The 20,083-nt window shown below is 47.2% G+C and overlaps 1 protein-coding gene across 10 annotated transcripts in view; it reads left to right on the top strand.

Annotated features, from left to right (window-relative positions):
• LOC148221224 (nucleolar pre-ribosomal-associated protein 1-like) overlaps positions 1-15,034 on the top strand; it is a 33,758-nt gene extending 18,724 nt beyond the window's left edge. For 5 of the 10 annotated variants that reach the window (XM_088178744.1, XM_088178749.1, XM_088178748.1 and 2 more), the window contains 4 exons: positions 10,674-10,990; positions 11,629-11,767; positions 12,478-12,671; positions 12,900-15,034. Coding sequence is in view for 4 of the 10 variants with exons in the window: in XM_088178745.1 (XP_088034871.1) it covers positions 10,775-10,990; positions 11,629-11,767; positions 12,478-12,611 (489 nt within the window). In the remaining 6 variants the exon portion in view is untranslated. The other 5 variants (XM_088178751.1, XM_088178747.1, XM_088178745.1 and 2 more) reach the window with 5 other exon arrangements.
• Positions 15,035-20,083: the final 5,049 nt, after the last annotated feature.

Below are 20,083 nucleotides of genomic sequence, written 5' to 3'. Positions count from 1 at the left end.
TCAGGCATCTTATGCCTACACACCGGGGTCCTGATTTTTTCCCGCCCTTTCTGCCGCCATTTTGGGAAGGTCAGGCGGGGTGCCGCCCGAGCCGCCATTTTGAGAGTCCCGACACACTCAAGATGGCGGCCTCTCTAGGACCCCGGCGGATAGGCGTTTACATAAAACGCCTGCCCGCGTTCGCCGGCGCCCTCGCGCCCGCGGCACCGCGGACCGCGCGGCCGTTGTCGGCACGCTCTGAAACGTCCGGGAAAATTGTCGGCGAGCGGATCGGCGTCGGCGATGTAATCAGGCATCTTATGCCTACACACCGGGGTCCTGATTTTTTCCCGCCCTTTCTGCCGCCATTTTGGGAAGGTCAGGCGGGGGTGCCGCCCGAGCCGCCATTTTGAGAGTCCCGACACACTCAAGATGGCGGCCTCTCTAGGACCCCGGCGGATAGGCGTTTACATAAAACGCCTGCCCGCGTTCGCCGGCATAAAAATAAATATGCATAAATATAAACATAGACATAAACATGCACAAACGTTAACCTGCATAGATATAAACATAAACATAAACATAAACATAAACATAAACATAAACATAAACATGCAAAACAATAATAATAAATATAAATATAAACATAATTAGAAATAGAAATACAAACATTAATAAAATCTGTGAGAAATGGGGTAAAATCAGTGAGAAATGGGGGGGAAAAGCCATGAAAAATGATGGAAAAATCAGAGAGAAATGGGGGAAAAATCGGTGAGGAATGGGGAAAAAGATCAACGAAAAATTGGGAAAAATCAGTCAGAAGTGGGGGATAAAAATCAGTGAGAAATGGGGGGAAAAGTCGGTGAGAAATGGGGAAAAAATCAGTGATTAATGGGCGGGAAAATGCATGAAAAATGGGGGGAATAATTCAGAGAGAAATGGGGGCAAATATCAGTGAGAAATGGGGGGGAAAATCAGGAAATATCCATGAAAATTGGGGGAAACATCCATGAAAAATGGCGGAAAAAATCAGTGAGAAATGGGGAAAAATGGGGAAAAAGGAGTGATAAATGGGGGGAAAAAATCAGTGAGAAATGGGGAAAAAAGGGGAAAAAATCCACGAAAAATGGGTGGAAAAATCCATGAAAAATCAACGGAAAAATCAGTGAGAAATGGGGAAAACATCATGGTGAAATGGGGAAAAAATCAGAGAGAAATGGGGAAAAATCATTGAAAAATGGGGGATAAAAATCAGTGAGAAATGGGGGGAAAATGGGGAAAAACATCAGTGAGAAATGGGGAAAAAAATCTTTGATAAATTGGGGCAAAAATCATTGAGAAATGGGGAAAAAAATCAGTGAGAAATGGGGAAAATTTGGGAAAAATCCACGAAAATTGCGGGAAAAAATGCTTGAAAAATTGGGGAAAAAAATCCGAGAGAAAATCATCCCGTAATCCCCGAGGAAATCCCCCCGGAACACTCGGGAAAATCCCCCCGGAATTCCTCGTAAAATCACCCCGGATACCCCGGGAAAATCCCTCCGGACTCCCCGAAAAATTCCCCCCGGAATACTCGGGAAAATCCCCCCGGAATCCCCGAGAAAATCCACCCGGAATCCCCTGGAAAATCCACCGGGAATTCCCCGGGAAATTCCTCGCTGAAACCCCTGGAAAATCCCCCCGGAATCCCGGAGAAAATCCCCCCGGAATTCCCCGGGAATATCCCCTCGGAATCCCCGGGAAAATCCTCCCGGAATTCCCGAGAAAATCCCCCGGAATTCCCTGAGGAAATCGCCCCGGAATCCCAGTGAAAATCCCCCCGGAATCCCCGTGAAAATCCCCCCGGAATCCCCGGGAAAATCCCCCAGGAATCCCCTGGAAAATCCCCCAGGTATCCCCGATAAAATCCCCCTGGAATCCCCTGGATAATCCCCATGGAATCCCCTGGAAAATCCCCCAGGAATCCCCGAGAAAATATGCCCGGAATCCCCTGGAAAATCCCCCTGGAATCGCGGGGAAAAATCCCCCCGGATTTCCCGGGAAAAATCCCCCCGGAATCCCCGATAAAATCTCCCCGGAATCCCTGAGAAAATCCCCCCGGAATCCGCGAGAAAATATGCCCAGAATCCCCGAGAAAATCCCCCCGGAATCCCCGGGAATATCCCCCAGGAATCCCCGATAAAATCTCCCCGGAATCCCCCAGAAAATCCCCCCGGAATCCCCGACAAAATCCCCCCGGAATTCCCGAGAAAATCCCCCCGGAATCCCCGGAAAATCCCCGCGGAATTCCGGTCCATTTCTGTAGGAGAATAGTTTGTAAGGATAGTGCAGAAGGCACTAGTTGCCAACGAGTTACAGCTGTACTGATTAGCAAGGAGTGGAAACAGCCTTGCCTGCCCAGTGAGGCTGGTTGTTATAAAAGCGTGGGTCAGCTGGCTGCCAGTTTCACTAAGCACAGCTCCAGCTGGAGGTGCAGAGCCTGCTGCAGTGTGGGCTGGAGCCTGCTGGCTGTGCTGCGAGGAGGAAGGGACACGTGGCCGTGCAAGGGATGGACAAGGTGAGAGGATGCTGTGTGTGGGACAGACAGGCTCAGGTGGCTGGGGAAGGGACAGGCTGGGGTTTAGCCAGTCGTACAGAGGAGAGGAGGAGTCGGGGCTGTGTGGAGCTGCCTGTGAGAAAAGGAGTCAGAGTTGCCTCAAAGAAATCTGTGGAGAGAAGGCATGAAAAGTGTGTAATGAAAGACTAATGTTGGTGCCTGTCATGTCTGTCTTGATATAATTGCTACACGTTTTCTCGGAATGCTTGAATTTAGACATAAAATGAAAACTTTATTGTAAGAAAGGAATGCATTTCTCACCAAAGTGGTGTAGGGTGGGGGATCACAACTCCCAGATGGCCTGGAAGCGGAACGGCCACAGGGGTTACTGTAACTGGGCCTCCAGTACCAAAGCCCCAGTGGGTTTAAAGGCTAGAGCTGGGCTGGGATTAGCACGGGCTATGCAGCTGGGCTCATGCACAGGTCTGTCAGCACTCCTACCCGAGGACAGTCCCTCACCTAGGGAGAGGTTCTAGGCCTGGAGATGAGGCTGAGTTTGGGAAGGGTGATGAGGACATGGTTAGGGAGGGATGTAAATGCATATCAAAAGACTTAATTTTGAGGGGTGGCAAGCATTAGCTATAAAACAGTAAGTATTTACAGCTAAAGGCTGGAGGTGGGGGCTGTCTGAGGAGGACAGGACTGTTTAAGGCTGAAGTTGGAAGAGAAACCTTGGTGAAGCTTTTGCGTTAGAAACGGCCTCACCTGCCAAATCAGATTTTTGTCTTCAGGATTGCATGAGTGAGGCTGCCACAGCCAAGGAAAAGGTTCAGGTTTGGGAGGCAAAGGCGAGTTAGGCAGGGCTGCAGGGCTGGGGCTTGGCTGTTTCCATACTGCTCAGGGCAGCAAAGGGTAGCTGGCTCACTGGGCCTTGGATCTAGAACTCTTTCTGGAACAAGGTGGAGAGCTGAGGTTCATGCAAGGAAGGGGCCAGGAATTCTTTGTCTGACTGGAAAATGCCAGAGGGGCAGTGTGTGACTCGGATAGGATGATATGTTCGTCTGGCGAGAGTCACAAAAGAATATTTTGGTTTACTGATAACTGGGCAGCTCAGAAGTTACTACTTGACTTAGTTGCTGCTCCCATCTGTTGCACACATAAACAGAGCAAAGCAGACGAATTCTCTCGGAGCCTGAGGTCTTTGACTGGCCCTCCAAAAATGCTGCCCGCTAAAAAACAGACGTGGGGGAGGAAAGTTGTCAGATACAATAGAGCAAGAAAAGGACACGGGCTTCAAAGTGCCCTCCAGCAGACCACGGAAGTGACCTGTCTGGAAGTGAAACCAGCAGTCTGCTTCCCCAGCCTCCTGGAAGCCTCTAACAGCTACACAGGCAGTGAGGGGAGAGAACAATTCAACCTAAAAATAATTTTCAGTAGCGTTCTGCACTGCTGTTAAAAATACTGCAACCAGGGAATGTGGTGTGGTGATAACTATTAGGCCTGTAAGTCTGGTAACTGGGGCTTTTAGCTCAAACATCTCGGTATGGCTACTTTGAGCCTTGTAAAAGCTGCGTTAAGTCCAATTTCTTGGGTAGTTCTACTAGCTCTAGCCTTGCTTTTCATCCCCTCAGTAACAAAGCAACTCCCTCTCGAGAATGTTATTTACTTTCCATATGATGTGCCTACATTGCAAATGTCTTTGGACACATGCGTAAATTTAAGTTTCAAGAAAGCTGTCAAGCTAAAACAAAGGCTTGCCATAATGCAGAAGAAAATGTTTTATGGAAGAACTGAGAGGTCCCTACCTGGGCATAGAATTTGCTATACTAAGGTGTGTTCCAAACGGATCTGCCATCTAAACAAGCAGAAAAATAGTTGGAATGTAGTGAGTTCAATTTAACTATTGCTAGAAATAGGAATTATTAGCAGAGCTTGGAGCATGATATCACTAGCAGCAGTAAGACGCTTTTAGCTTGCTTCTCATAAATTACTTGTAAAAAGCATTTGTACCTAGTGTGTAGCAATTAATATTTCCCCATTTTCTTCCCCCCCGCCCCCCAGTCTCAGGTACTCCTTTTATTTTACCCTTTTCTGTCTTGTAACATCACCTTCCTTTATTTTATTCTATCTTCTGTTCTCAGAACATCGCAGCATCCTCTGTCAATGTGAAAGCATTTGTTCATCCTGTCTTGGAATGGCTGTCAATGTTGCCCTCTTCTGGATCACTTTTTTTTTTTTTTTTTTTTTTTTTTTTTTTTTTTTAACAATATGTTGCTAAATGTCAGGAAAATTAATCCACAAACACCAGCGGTTTATGTCCAAAAAGGAAACAGAGGAGTCCTTTTTGCTTTATTCGAATAAAGGGAGAGGCCATGGGACATTCCCCTGGGATCTCTCAAATTTTTGGAGGACGCAGCCTCCTTTTTATCCTATTTTCCCGGCCGCATTTCCCTCTCTCTTTTCCCATTGGCTGAGGTACTTGAGAGGCACAGACTTCCCGGAACGCCTGATACCTGAAATTCCCCTCTAATGTATAACCCTCCCTTTTAATTTTTAATTCTTATAGAATTCATAGTTTCCCCCCGTTGCTTCTTTCATCTTTCGATATCCAATTTCATTTATCAGCAGCCCTGCCGTTTGTTTGTAAAGGCAACTATCTCTTTCCATTCATCAATCAGTGGAATCCATCCCATTGTTTCTTTTATCTCTCAGTGCTAGCCTTATCTACAGGCTGATCCACAGCTCATTTGTAAAGACAAATTCAACATTCCTCTCAGCTAATAAATGAGAAGTTAGCTGAAAAAAGTAAAAACTGGATTTTTTTTCCGGTGTGTGTCGGACAATACAGTGGAGAGAATTTGCGGGAGGATGATCGAGGATATCCTATTATAATATCGTTCTCGGACATTTTACTATTTTAGATCATCAGTTGTATTCTGAAAGAAATCTATTTTAATGATATGTGTACGTTTGCACGAAGTTATAGTTAAATATAGCTTGCGGCTGGGCTCTTTAATGAATAGGGGTATTTTTGGTTTTAATTCAATATTTTATGCTTGTGGTGTGTAGTGTGCTGATTTATTTTTTAATGTTATTTACTACGTGCGCTTTTGTTTTTGAGTGAAGGTAACTTTCTGGATGGCTTTGTATTTGAGGCAGAATGAATTGAAGTAGGTTTTTAAAACTGATTTTTCATATGTACGATGGGGAGTTTAGTAGGGGCAGCTCTGATGGTGGGGGCTTGGTTGTTAATTTTATCAGACGGCTTTTGTTAGATACAGCTTTTAATTCTGGAAAGTTTTTTTTTCTAATGTCGTGCTTTGAAGGTGGTTTTCGAGGATGTATGGTATAGCTTTATTTTGTTTGTAGATGGTGTATGATAAGGGCTATGGTCTATTTATCTAATGCCCTGTTTTTTCATTCAGGTGTTGATAAGGGAGTTCTTGAATGGCGTTTTGTGTTGTTTTTGTTTTTGGTGGGGCGTTGTTTTTAAAGGATACCTTGATATGCATAAATATAAACATAGACACAAACATGCACAAACGTAAACATAAACATATAAACATAAACATAAACATGCAAGACAATAACAATAAATATAAATATAAACATAAATAGAAATAGAAATACAAACATTAAAAAAATCAGTGAGAAATGGGGTAAAATCAGTGAGAAATGGGGGGAAAAGTCGGTGAGAATTGGGGAAAAAATCAGTGATTAATGGGTGGGAAAATGCATGAAAAATGGGGGGAAAAATTCAGAGAGAAATGGGGGCAAATATCAGTGAGAAATGGGGGGGAAAATCAGGAAATATCCATGAAAATTGGGGGAAACATCCATGAAAAATGGGGGAAAAAATCAGTGAGAAATGGGGAAAAATGGGGAAAAAATCCATGAAAAATGAGGGAAATAATCAGTGAGAAACGGAAAAAAATCAATGAGAAATCGGCGAAAATTGAGGACAAAATCAGCGAGAAATGGGGGAAAAATCAGTGGTAAATGGGGGAATAGTCGATGAAAAATGGGGGAATATTCAGTGAGAAATGGGGGGAAAAAATCAGTGAGTAATGGGGGAAAAATGGGGAAAAAATCCATGAGAAATGGGTGGAAAAAATCAGTGAGAAATGGGGAAAAAAATCAGAGAGAAATGGGGAAAAATCAGTCAGAAATGGGTCGAAAAAATCAGTCAGAAATGGGGAAAAAATCGGTGAGAAATGTGGAAAAAATCTTTGATAAATTGGGGAAAAAAAATCATTGAGAAATTGGGGGAAAAAATTTAGTGAGAAATGGGGAAAAATTGGGAAAAAATCCACGAAAATTGCGGGGGAAAAAAATCAGTGAGAAATGGGGGAAAAATGCATGAAAAATGGGCCGTAAATATCAGTGAGAAATGGGGAAAAAAATCAATGAAAAATGGCGGGAAAAATCAGATCGGTGATCGATAACTAATGCATGCCTATGGATTACATCGGTGATCGATTGATCGCGACTACCGATCGATTACATCGGCGATCGATTGATCGCGAGTACCGATCGATTAGATCGGCGATCGATTGATCGCGCCTGCCGATCGATTAGATCGGCGATCGATTGATCGCGCCTGCCGATCGATTAGATCGGCGATCGATTGATAATGCCTGCCGATCGATTAGATCGGCGATCGATTGATCGAGCCTGCCGATCGATTAGATCGGCGATCGATTGCTAATGCCTGCCGATCGATTAGATCGGCGATCGATTGATCGCGCCTGCCGATCGATTAGATCGGCGATCGATTGATCGAGCCTGCCGATCGATTAGATCGGCGATCGATTGCTAATGCCTGCCGATCGATTAGATCGGCGATCGATTGCCAATGCCTGCCGATCGATTAGATCGGCGATCGATTGCTAATGCCTGCCGATCGATTAGATCGGCGATCGATTGATCGCGCCTGCCGATCGATTAGATCGGCGATCGATTGCTAATGCCTGCCGATCGATTAGATCGGCGATCGATTGCTCATGCCTGCCGATCGATTAGATCGGCGATCGATTGCCAATGCCTGCCGATCGATTAGATCGGCGATCGATTGCTAATGCCTGCCGATCGATTCGATCGGCGATCGATTGATCGTGCCTGCCGATCGATTAGATCGGCGGTCGATTGCTAATGCCTGCCGATCGATTAGATCGGCGATCGATTGCTAATGCCTGCCGATCGATTAGATCGGCGATCGATTGCTCATGCCTGCCGATCGATTAGATCGGCGATCGATCGATCGCGCCTGCCGATCGATTAGATCGGCGATCGATTGCCAATGCCTGCCGATCGATTAGATCGGCGGTCGATTGCCAATGCCTGCCGATCGATTGCTAATGCACACTATTTGCACACTCCTTGCACACCCTTTGCACTCATACAGAGGCAGGAGGTTTCTCAGTTCTGGTCGCGGTTTTTTGGGGCGTTCATTCCGGGGGATTTCCTCAAGGATTGGGACACTCCTTGATTCCATCCCTTGCCTGTCTCCCAAGCGCCACCCTGTGGGCAGAGCGCGGTACTGCGCGCCTGCCTCTCCCAAGATGGCGGCTCGGGTGTCGCTCCCCGACCTTCTAACTCTGGCTGCAAAAGGAGGGTGGCACAGCAAGGAGCCCGCTCGCTCTAGTGGGATGCCTGCGCACGACGCCGACACCGATCCCACGGGTGCGATTTTCGGCGGCGTTTCCAATCGTGCGGACATCTCCTTCAGCCCGCTTCGGCCCGGGGAAGAGGGGCGGGGCCGCCAGCGATGGTCCCGGCGCAGCCCGGGCAGGCTCGGGGCGGAGCCGGGGCTTGGCGAGGCGGGGCACGGAGGTCCCGGGGACGGGACCGGGCGGGGCCGGGGCGGTGCTTTAGGGGCGGTCCCCAGTGGTCCCGGGCGGCACCGGGGGCGGGGCCGGGTGATCCCGGAGCGGTACCGAGCTGTGCTGGGGACGGTGCTGCAGGGGCGGTGCCGGGCCCGCCTCAGGGTGATTGAATGCCCAGAAATCGCCTCCTCTGCCCCGTGCTCACACTGAGCTGCGGGCTGCAGCGTGCTGTCGGAGCTCCGCACACAGCACGGATTTGGGCTTCCCCTCCTCTCAAACCCTCTCCCCCTTCTTCCTCCTCCTCATCTTCCTCTTTTTCCTCTCCCTCCGCCTCGCCCCCCTCCCCGGGCCCCTGACTCCCCCCGGGATCCCCTCCTCCGGAGGCGGCCCTTCCGAACCGACCCCCCCTCCAAGCCCCGGAGCCCGAGACCATTAAGGTAAGCTTTGGAATTGAAATATCAGGATATTCACTCTATCCCACTGGCCTGAAATTTCAGGATTGTACGATTTTTTCTTGAAGCAGTTACCTTTGCTGCAGGATTGTGTGGTCACCAGTCTCCTTTCCTGTGCCTCTTGTTGAAATTTGCTGTCAGATAACCGGCTAGTAACGAAATATTTGACAGAAATCAATGCTGTGAACGGACTTCACTGCAGCAGTTGATGAAAGAGCAAAGAAAATGTCTGTCGTGTTTACGCACCCCCCCGAGGCTGAATGAATTCTGATACTGTAATAAATCAGTGCAGTTGGTGCCTGCAAAGGTCTTGACATTGATCAAGAAGATATTGCTTTGGATTTTTACTTTTTATCAGCGTTTCTTTAATCTGTACTTCAGCACTCTAGCCTTTCATAAGTCTTCTCCGGTTTCCTCTGGCCCTGCAGAGTAGTCCTCTCTGTTATTGTCTGATCCCAGCTTTGATGCAAGGAGTACTTTTTGTCTTGAAAATTAGCATCCCCCTCTGCATATTTAAATTAGTTATTTGACTTTTGAGAAAAAGCTGGTCAGCTCGAAGTCCACCAGACACCAGAGGCTGCTGTTTTTAGCACCTTATTCAAAGAGGACATCCTTTAGTTACCTAAGGAGGGGTAGAGATTTACCCCTAGGAATAAGGAATAAATGCAACCAGACTGTCCTGCCAAGAAAAAATCCAGTTACAGTGACTGAATTCGGGTTTAGTTGCCCTTGATCCTTGCAAGGGATTAAAGGCAGGTTCACTTGGTCTCCCAGCAATGAATGTCTCAACCGAAAGCTGCTCAAAATGTGCCGTTTTTCTGATGGTTTTGGATTCTTTTGCCAGGTGGGAACATGGACTGCTTGACTTGTTCCTGTGTCCACTTTCCACTTCAGTCCTTTGCATTTTCTCTGAAGGGAAAGCAGGAACAGGGAAGTTGGGGCAGTTCCGTCAGCAGAAAGGCTGCTAAGAATAGATGGTAAGGACTTACTTTTCTGCACAGTGCCATGTAACTGAAGGCTCGTTTTTGGATTTCACATTCTGTTCCTGCCCGGTTTTGTGAGAGCTGCAGGTGCATTTCTGTTTCCAGACCCTGCCAAAAATAGTCGCTTATATTATAATGAATCCTTTTTCCTTCATGTTTTCTTGCTTTAAATGAATTCCCCTGTCAGACTGATGTGAGCAGCAGTTATTTTTAGAGCTGCTGGTGTTGTACACGGAGTAACTGTAGAACAAATGAGTTGTGATGGCTTCCTTGTATTTGATGTGTGGAGAGGAGCAAAGGCACAGATTCATCCTGTGTAATTGCAGTCGTCCAACGTAGGTGCCAGGGTCGGGAAGCTGGGCAAGGTTTCCTCTCTTGCTGGGCCTTAGGGGGAGGGAGCTGAACCCTGGTGTCACTCGGATTCCTTCCTCTTCTCCCTCCTCCTTTCTTGCTTGTAGAGCTGGAGCTCGGGGTCACCGAGTTTGGGTGCTCGCAGTCAGGGCCTGAATTTGGAGAGCAGGAAAGCGGGGGGAAGTTTCTAGGCACGTCAAAGCCTGTCTCTAGGGTGTGTGACTTGTTGTCTTCCTCACCACCCCCAGCAACTTGCACTTCTCTCTGGACCTTGCTGTGGTCACAGCCCACTGCTCATTTATGTGACTGTTCATCCCTCTGCCTGATTGCTTTAAGTACAAGTAGCCTGATTCAGGTTTAATTTAGCAATGATTTTCCTCTGTTTCATCGGTAGTTTTCTAAAACTCCCCTACAGGCTATTTTGAAGGTGCTTTTTTCTTTTTTTTTTAACTGCCTGTGATGATAGAAAGCTGTACCGCCCTCTGAAAGCAGTATAACCTGCTTTCCAAAAATTACAGAAGTAGGATTTTTATTGTCCACTATGCAGCTGAAGTCCCCCTAGTGAGCCTCTTGAACTGAGGGTGAGGAGAGCGGCAGATACGACTCCTCATCAACCTGCTCTTCTTTTCGTTCCTAAAAGAAGGAAGCATGAAGGTAACTATAGAAAAAGATCTGCATCCCTCGGGGTTTTGTATTTTAGGTGTTTTGAGGTTTATTTACACACCTCCTCCTTTGTTTCCTGGACAGGTTTTACGTGACAGTGGAGCGTTTGAGTACACGTGGAAGGAGCTTTCAATTTGGCTGGAGCACTCGGATAATACAAAAGAAGACCAGAAGGAAGCAGTGATTCAGTTTTTGGAAAAGGTAACGGTGTTCAAATCAGCTGGATAAAAAAATGCAAAGAATAGTGTTAGTGGAAACTGGAGGTCTTGTTGCTATTGTTGAGAAACCTGTCAAAGACCAGCGAATGAATTCTGAGAAAAGCCTTGTTTGGGATTCTTTATACGGAGGTGGCATCCTTCTTGTGTTCAGTGGGAGGGCAGCCAAATGATTTGTAGGAAAATGAAATCCAAAGAGATCAGCTGTTATTACAGCATTGTCGGTGTAAGGGTAGAGTGGTGTAGGTGTGGGTAGCTTTGATCTCCTCTTTAGGTGCCGACATTATCAGAGCTCAGTAGATGGTGGTCCTTGACAAGGAAAGGTGACACTTGCTGTTTACTCTTCAGGATGTTGAATGCCCAGTGCTTTGCCTCCACTGTGGTCTGCCCAGGTACTCGGTGTGTGGTCGCAGTCTAGGTGCCAAGTTGTGGTGGGTTTTTGTTTTTCCATCAGTGTGGCCTGTAGAGCAGGAACTGTAGACAGAATCCTGCAGAAGTGCTATGGAAGTTGTCCTCATAAAAGCTGCCCAGCTTTCAGCACGTGGTCGTTCTCAGTACCGTGTGGTTCCCCTGCACTTGCCAGCCAGCAGGTGCACTTACCTTTCTCCCCACCTTTGCTGACAGGTCCTGCTGAAGCTGGTGACCAACCCCTGTCCCTACACTGACAAGGCAGCAGACCTGGTTCAGGCAGCCAGCACGCTCCAGGTGGCTCTGTTTAAACAGGACTCTGATAACATCAGCATCCCCGTCTCTCACATTGATGGTATGTGGTAACCTGTCAACATCCCAACTCCATGACTTGGGGATACACTTTCTAGCCCTAATCAGCAAACTGGGGATGGATAACTCTGGCAATCCTGTTAAGTAAGGGCCCTCCAGGATTCAGCTCTCCACGTGTTCTTGGTATCAGAAGTCGAAGTGGAATTGCCAAGTTGCCGCTTTACCTCTGAAAGTCATTTCTGCCGTGGCTGTGCCACTTGAACGGTATTTGAAATCTCTCTTCATGCTCTTGCAGCAGCGTTTTTGAACTCAAATGGAAATCTAGCCCTTCTGCCTGGGACTGTTGACAGAGTCATGGAATCCCAGAGTGGTTTGGCCGGCAAGGCTCCTTAAATCTCATCCAGTTCCAGCCCTGCCATGAACAGGGACACCTTTCAGTAGCCCGGGCTGCTCCAAGCCCCAGTGTCCAGCCTGGCTTTGGACACATCCAGGGATCCAGGAGCAGCCACAGCTGCTCCGTGCTGGACAGCAGCATTGAAAGGCAGAGTGAAGGTTCAGCTGTAATTTAGGGGTTGCACTTAAAGTTGTATTGCGTGACAAATGTGGCTTTCATCCTTTTTTTTATTTTTTATTTTTTTTTTTAATTAAAAAGAATTAAAAAGATGCCTTGTATTCCTGGAGTGTTGCATTCTACGTCTGTTGTTTTTCCTGTTAGTCTGGATTCTTGCTTTGATGTTTTTCTTCACTGATTAGATGTCCTGGATATGGTGGATGTCCTGCTCGAGGACAGTGATGGCTTTGATGAAGAAGTTGGGTTCTCTTTAAATGAAGACGTGATCATTTCCCTTCAGTGCTGTTGTCCCTGCTGCATTAGAAGCCAGGAATGAACAAGTCCACGTGGGCCTGGATGCTGATCCCTCTTGCTGGTCCATGACAGCATGTGACAGGTGAGATTTCCAGGTGTCTGATTTAGCAGGAAACTGGTTTGTTCCTTCTTGTGAGGAGGCTCATTGGCTTTGCACGGGCAAAGCCACTCCACGTTTTCCATCTAGGAACAGAGCTGGGGAGCTGTTTTAAAACAGAGTCCCAGAGGTAAACAGCTTGGCTCGGTATTTCTGTGTGGGAATAGAAGAATATCTGTGTCTTCTGATTTTTCTCTCGTCTTTCTTCCACAGGTGTTTTTGTATTCCTGACTTGGGTTTCCATCGGGGACACGTGGCTTGGAGCTCAGGAGCCGGATCTGTTCCTTGCCCACGGCAGATTGGTCTGCACTAGTGCAGGTGACGAATTACAGGACGGCTTGGGAACTCGGAAACAAGGAGAAGCAAGTCTTATGTGTCTTTGCAAAAAGATTTGGCTACCACAGGGCATTAATTCAGGGAGTTAAGACTTCATCTTTAACGTTCTGTGCTCTGCCAGCATCACTGCGAGCCCTGAAAGCCTCCTGAGCTGTTCTCATACAGACCTATCTTGTTTGGTCAAAAAAAAAATCTTAGTTTAGTTTCGTCCAAGAAATGTTACTACTCTGTGCGAGCTCATGGGGAAGCTTTTATTCGGCATCTCTCAGTGGGACATTGAAAGTCCAACTTCCCATTTCTTGCACAGTGTGAGAGGCAGTATTACTTTCTATCATTTTTATCACAGGCATTTTAAACTTTTTGAGGAACCGGCAGGACTGTTTGTGTGGAGGCGTGCGGTTCACAGCCATCCTCTGTCCAACGTAGGATGGGAAAAAAAGGCTGGAGAGCTTCCTACAAGGGGCTGTAAGTGCAAATGACCAGGAGCCCGGGGTTTAGTCATGATGATTTAGTATTTCTTAAAAGACTCTGATTGATTTCATGATGCCAAAACCAGTATGGATAGAAGACTGAAGTCAGGAATCACGATGGTCTCCTTGGGTTTAAAAAGCTTTAATGGTGTTTCAAGACATTTGTATGAGACCTGGTTTGTTTTTTCTTACCCTTTTATTCAATCAAAAAAAAAAAAAAAAAAAAAAAAGCCTTGATCCATCACTGCTGCTGTGATGTGTGACTAATGCCTGTCCTCCCTCCACGTGGAACAGGTGAGAGGTGGAACTGAAGCCCAAAGAGTTTTCTGCCCACTGATAATACGTGAGTCATATTGGGAATTCTCTGCAGAATGGCAACAGTTGTTCTTGAATGTGGCCATGAGGGGAGTGGAACATGGCAGCCCGGGTCTGAGAAGGTGCAGTGCCAGAAGGAGAAGCTTTGAAATGTTAAATCAGGATTGATTCAGGTGACTCGCGACCGCGTGCTGTGCCCAGGGCCTTGGTAGAAATACTGTGCAGGGAAAAGCCAGAGCTGCCTGTGCTATGAGCTGAATTTTTTATTGGGGGGGGGGGGGGGGGGGGGTGTGAAATAAGAATGAGGTGCAAATGAGGGAATTGCTTGTGTGTGTGAATATTCTTGTCCTAAAGGAGCGCTGCCCGGTGCTCCTCCCTTGCTGTGCCCCTCTCCTGGTGAGCCTCTGTCCTGCTGGCCGTGCCTCTCTGTCTCCGTGGCTGTGCTGCTCCTTGCCCGTCTTTGCCCGCCCCGCACGGGCTGTGCTCGCTTCCTCTCTGGCTCCTGGGTTCCCTCTTTGTCATGGTACCCCTCAGTCCTTGCTGTGTGTTTGGCACTCTCTGTCTTTTCTCCGTCCTTCTCTGTGCCTCTGTGGTGCTCCCTGTGCCGTTGTTTCCCGTGGGATCCTTGTGTCCCGGTCACTGTCTGTCCTAGGGTGATGTTATGGTGTTTCTATCTCCAATCATGTGTCCTGATTATGTTTGGTATTATGTCCTGTGCTTCCAGGACTGACTCTGAGAGTGAAGCTTTGTTTTGTCTTGTTATCAGCCGGCTCACCTCCCCCATGGTCTATGTTTAGGAGAGGTTTTAGCTCGGTTTGCTTGCTTGCTTGCTTGCCTGCTTGCTTGCCTGCTTGCTCGCTTCTGCCTCTTTTTCTTTCCTTCGCTTTGCCCTTGCTTTTTTCTTATTAGTTAGTTCAGCTAGGCAGTCCAACTTTTTCCCTGGACTGTTTTCTCTTCCACCCCGTCCCCTCCCTCTCCTGGATACCATCTGAACCTGTTCCGGACGGGGACCTGGGAAACCCCAAGAAACACCGGGAGTCTACACTCTGTCACCTGCAGCAGCCATTCCCAAGCGCCAGAGACTGATAACTGGGCGACCACTCGCCAGAGAGACTGAACTCGTCATCCCTTCAGAACGGTGAAAGAGTTTTTTGTCAGCTGGTGTTGTCTTTTTTCCCTGTGCTGGGGAGTGTCTTGCTTGTTAAATAAAGAGGTTTTTTTCTCCCACTCTTCTCCGAGGAAATTCTTCCCGAACCCGGTGGGGTGGGGGGAAGGAGTCGTGGGGTTTGCTGTCTGGGGGCTCCTTCTGGAGGTTTTCCCCCAAATTTGCCCAAAACCAGGACACTGTCCCTGTTCATTTTTAATCCCTCCCTCTTGTGCTGCCCATCCAGCATGCCAGGGGTTTCTTTTCGTTTTTTGGTTATTTTTCGTTTTCATTTTTCTTCTTCTTTTTTTTTTTTTTAGGGGGGGTTCCATTTCATCGTGCACCTTGATGTTGATTTTCTTCCCTTGTCCTCTCTGCTGCCCCTCCTCCTTTCTGCCCCTTGTCCCCTGTGTCTGCAGGGCTGGGGAGGAACTTCAGCCCTTGTGGGGGTTGCCCTCCCTTTTCTGGTGTCAGCAGAGTCACTTTCTGTGGGATGGACACATGGGAGGGGTTGCAGTCAAGTGCCCTGCTGCTGTCCAGGGCAGTTGGAGTCGTTCTGTGCCTTCTTTGGGGTGAGGAAAAAAGGCTGAGGGGGGCTCCGACGTGGTTTGGGGCACCCCAAGGTCCCTGGGAGAGGGAGCCGGGCTGCGCTGGAGGAGCAGGTGAGTCGGGCATGGGGGGGGGGGTCATGGTGGGTGCCAGAACATTGAGAGGGAGGGGTGGGTGTAGAATGCATGAAAAACAGAACCTTAAAAAATAGCTAAATATAGTCTAAAAGGAATGTTTTATTGGTTTGTGTTTGGATAGAGGTAGGGTTTTTTAATAGATACTGTAAATAGAAAAGATAAAGAATAAAAATATATAAGCAAATATAAGAAACCAATATATAAATATATTACATTACATTATATTTTGTTATGAAAATAGAAATATATAAATACTTAGACTTTAAAAGGAATGTTTTATTGTTTTTTATTTGGTTAGAGGAGGGTTTTTAATAAATAATATAAATCATATAGGCAAAAATATACAAATATGCAAAAATAGATACTGACATAAAATTATTATAACTATATATGCATATATATATGTAAGTATAAATCTATAGAAATAAATATAAATATAAAATATATGTATGTAGTATGTAATATAAATAATTTATCGATTTTAATATGTTATATTAAATAGTATGTTATAATAGAATGTAAATAGCATATAGTATATTAATATACAAGTAAAAAATACGTTAAATAGTTTATAAATATAGAATACACAATATAGACATATAAATCTACAGATATAAATATGAAAACTAAATAAAAAAATATATTCAAATAGAATTTAAAATAATCGAGTTTTTTGTTTCTATTTGGTTAGAGGCAGAGCTTTTAAAGAAATAATATTAAAAACAATGAACCTCCAAATATAGATGGATATAGATAAAATAGAAATAACATTAGTAATATAAATCTATGTATATAATGAATAATAAAATAATATTGTATATATGATAAATAGAATAGCAATTAAATTGAATATATGAAATATGTCTAGATTATGACTAGAAATTAAATATTAAAAAATAGATGATTTCTATATATAAAAGGGTTTTTTTTTCATTTGGTCAGAGGCAGGGCATTTTTAGTTTGGGTCGGGGTTTTTTTGGGGCGTTCATTGAGAGGATTTTATGACGGGTGGGGACTCTGGTGCTTGGAACTCTCTCCCTTCTCTGGCTGTCCCTGACAGGGCGGCAGTGCCGGGCTGAGTTGGGCGGCAGTGCTGCCGCCCGTGTGGACACAGGCGGGTACTGCACCGTGCCCCTCTCAGGATGGCGGAAGGGCCCGCGGGCCGGGACCCAGCCGTGCGGGCAGCGCTCAAGATGGCGGCCTCTCTAGGACCCCGGCGGATAGGCGTTTACATAAAACGCCTGCTCGCGCCCGCCGGCGCCCTCACGCCCGCGGCACCGCGGACCGCGCGGCCGTTGTCGGCACGCTCTGACACGTCCGGGAAAATTGTCGGCGAGCGGATCGGCGTCGGCGATGTAATCAGGCATCTTATGCCTACACACCGGGGTCCTGATTTTTTCCCGCCCTTTCTGCCGCCATTTTTGGCAGGTCAGGCGGGGTGCCGCCCGAGCCGCCATTTTTGAGAGTCCCGACACACTCAAGATGGCGGCCTCTCTAGGACCCCGGCGGATAGGCGTTTACATAAAACGCCTGCCCGCACCCGCCGGCGCCCTCACTCCCGCGGCACCGCGAACCGCGCGGCCGTTGTCGGCACGCTCTGAAACATCCGGGAAAATTGGCGGCGAGATGGGCGTCGGCGATGTAATCAGGCATCTTATGCCTACACACCGGGGTCCTGATTTTTTCCCGCCCTTTCTGCCGCCATTTTGGAAGGTCAGGCGGGGGTGCCGCCCGAGCCGCCATTTTGAGAGTCCCGACACACTCAAGATGGCGGCCTCTCTAGGACCCCGGCGGATAGGCGTTTACATAAAACGCCTGCCCGCGTTCGCCGGCGCCCTCAGCGCCCGCGGCACCGCGGACCGCGCGGCCGTTGTCGGCACGCTCTGAAACGTCCGGGAAAATTGTCGGCGAGCGGATCGGCGTCGGCGATGTAATCAGGCATCTTATGCCTACACACCGGGGTCCTGATTTTTTCCCGCCCTTTCTGCCGCCATTTTGGGAAGGTCAGGCGGGGGGTGCCGCCCGAGCCGCCATTTTGAGAGTCCCGACACACTCAAGATGGCGGCCTCTCTAGGACCCCGGCGGATAGGCGTTTACATAAAACGCCTGCCCGCGTTCGCCGGCATAAAAATAAATATGCATAAATATAAACATAGACATAAACATGCACAAACGTTAACCTGCATAGATATAAACATAAACATAAACATAAACATAAACATAAACATAAACATAAACATGCAAAACAATAATAATAAATATAAATATAAACATAATTAGAAATAGAAATACAAACATTAATAAAATCTGTGAGAAATGGGGTAAAATCAGTGAGAAATGGGGGGGAAAAGCCATGAAAAAATGATGGAAAAATCAGAGAGAAATGGGGGAAAAATCGGTGAGGAATGGGGAAAAAGATCAACGAAAAATTGGGAAAAATCAGTCAGAAGTGGGGGATAAAAATCAGTGAGAAATGGGGGGAAAAGTCGGTGAGAAATGGGAAAAAATCAGTGATTAATGGGCGGGAAAATGCATGAAAAATGGGGGGAATAATTCAGAGAGAAATGGGGGGCAAATATCAGTGAGAAATGGGGGGGGAAAATCAGGAAATATCCATGAAAATTGGGGGAAACATCCATGAAAAATGGCGGAAAAAATCAGTGAGAAATGGGGAAAAATGGGGAAAAAGGAGTGATAAATGGGGGGAAAAAATCAGTGAGAAATGGGGAAAAAGGGGAAAAAAATCCACGAAAAATGGGTGGAAAAATCCATGAAAAATCAACGGAAAAATCAGTGAGAAATGGGGAAAACATCATGGTGAAATGGGGAAAAAATCAGAGAGAAATGGGGAAAAATCATTGAAAAATGGGGGATAAAAATCAGTGAGAAATGGGGGGGAAATGGGGGAAAAACATCAGTGAGAAATGGGGAAAAAAATCTTTGATAAATTGGGGCAAAAATCATTGAGAAATGGGGAAAAAATCAGTGAGAAATGGGGAAAATTTGGGAAAAATCCACGAAAATTGCGGGAAAAAATGCTTGAAAAATTGGGGAAAAAAATCCGAGAGAAAATCATCCCGTAATCCCCGAGGAAATCCCCCCGGAACACTCGGGAAAATCCCCCCGGAATTCCTCGTAAAATCACCCCGGATACCCCGGGAAAATCCCTCCGGACTCCCCGAAAAATTCCCCCCGGAATACTCGGGAAAATCCCCCCGGAATCCCGAGAAAATCCACCCGGAATCCCCTGGAAAATCCACCGGGAATTCCCCGGGAAATTCCTCGCTGAAACCCCTGGAAAATCCCCCCGGAATCCCGGAGAAAATCCCCCCGGAATTCCCCGGGAATATCCCCTCGGAATCCCCGGGAAAATCCTCCCGGAATTCCCGAGAAAATCCCCCGGAATTCCCTGAGGAAATCGCCCCGGAATCCAGTGAAAATCCCCCCGGAATCCCGTGAAAATCCCCCCGGAATCCCGGGAAAATCCCCCAGGAATCCCCTGGAAAATCCCCCAGGTATCCCCGATAAAATCCCCCTGGAATCCCCTGGATAATCCCCATGGAATCCCCTGGAAAATCCCCCAGGAATCCCCGAGAAAATATGCCCGAATCCCCTGGAAAATCCCCTGGAATCGCGGGGAAAAATCCCCCGATTTCCCGGGAAAAATCCCCCGGAATCCCCGATAAAATCTCCCCGGAATCCCTGAGAAAATCCCCCCGGAATCCGCGAGAAAATATGCCCAGAATCCCCGAGAAAATCCCCCCGGAATCCCCGGGAATATCCCCCAGGAATCCCCGATAAAATCTCCCCGGAATCCCCCAGAAAATCCCCCCGGAATCCCCGACAAAATCCCCCCGGAATTCCGAGAAAATCCCCCGGAATCCCCGGAAAATCCCCGCGGAATTCCGGTCCATTTCTGTAGGAGAATAGTTTGTAAGGATAGTGCAGAAGGCACTAGTTGCCAACGAGTTACAGCTGTACTGATTAGCAAGGAGTGGAAACAGCCTTGCCTGCCCAGTGAGGCTGGTTGTTATAAAAGCGTGGGTCAGCTGGCTGCCAGTTTCACTAAGCACAGCTCCAGCTGGAGGTGCAGAGCCTGCTGCAGTGTGGGCTGGAGCCTGCTGGCTGTGCTGCGAGGAGGAAGGGACACGTGGCCGTGCAAGGGATGGACAAGGTGAGAGGATGCTGTGTGTGGGACAGACAGGCTCAGGTGGCTGGGGAAGGGACAGGCTGGGGTTTAGCCAGTCGTACAGAGGAGAGGAGGAGTGGGTGCTGTGTGGAGCTGCCTGTGAGAAAAGGAGTCAGAGTTGCCTCAAAGAAATCTGTGGAGAGAAGGCATGAAAAGTGTGTAATGAAAGACTAATGTTGGTGCCTGTCATGTCTGTCTTGATATAATTGCTACACGTTTTCTCGGAATGCTTGAATTTAGACATAAAATGAAAACTA

Source organism: Sturnus vulgaris, chromosome 25 (assembly GCF_052056855.1).
Source record: "Sturnus vulgaris isolate bStuVul1 chromosome 25, bStuVul1.hap1, whole genome shotgun sequence".
Classification (NCBI taxonomy): Eukaryota; Metazoa; Chordata; class Aves; order Passeriformes; family Sturnidae; genus Sturnus; species Sturnus vulgaris.
Note: the sequence above shows the minus strand (reverse complement) of the source record. Positions and strands in the feature narration are given on the sequence as shown.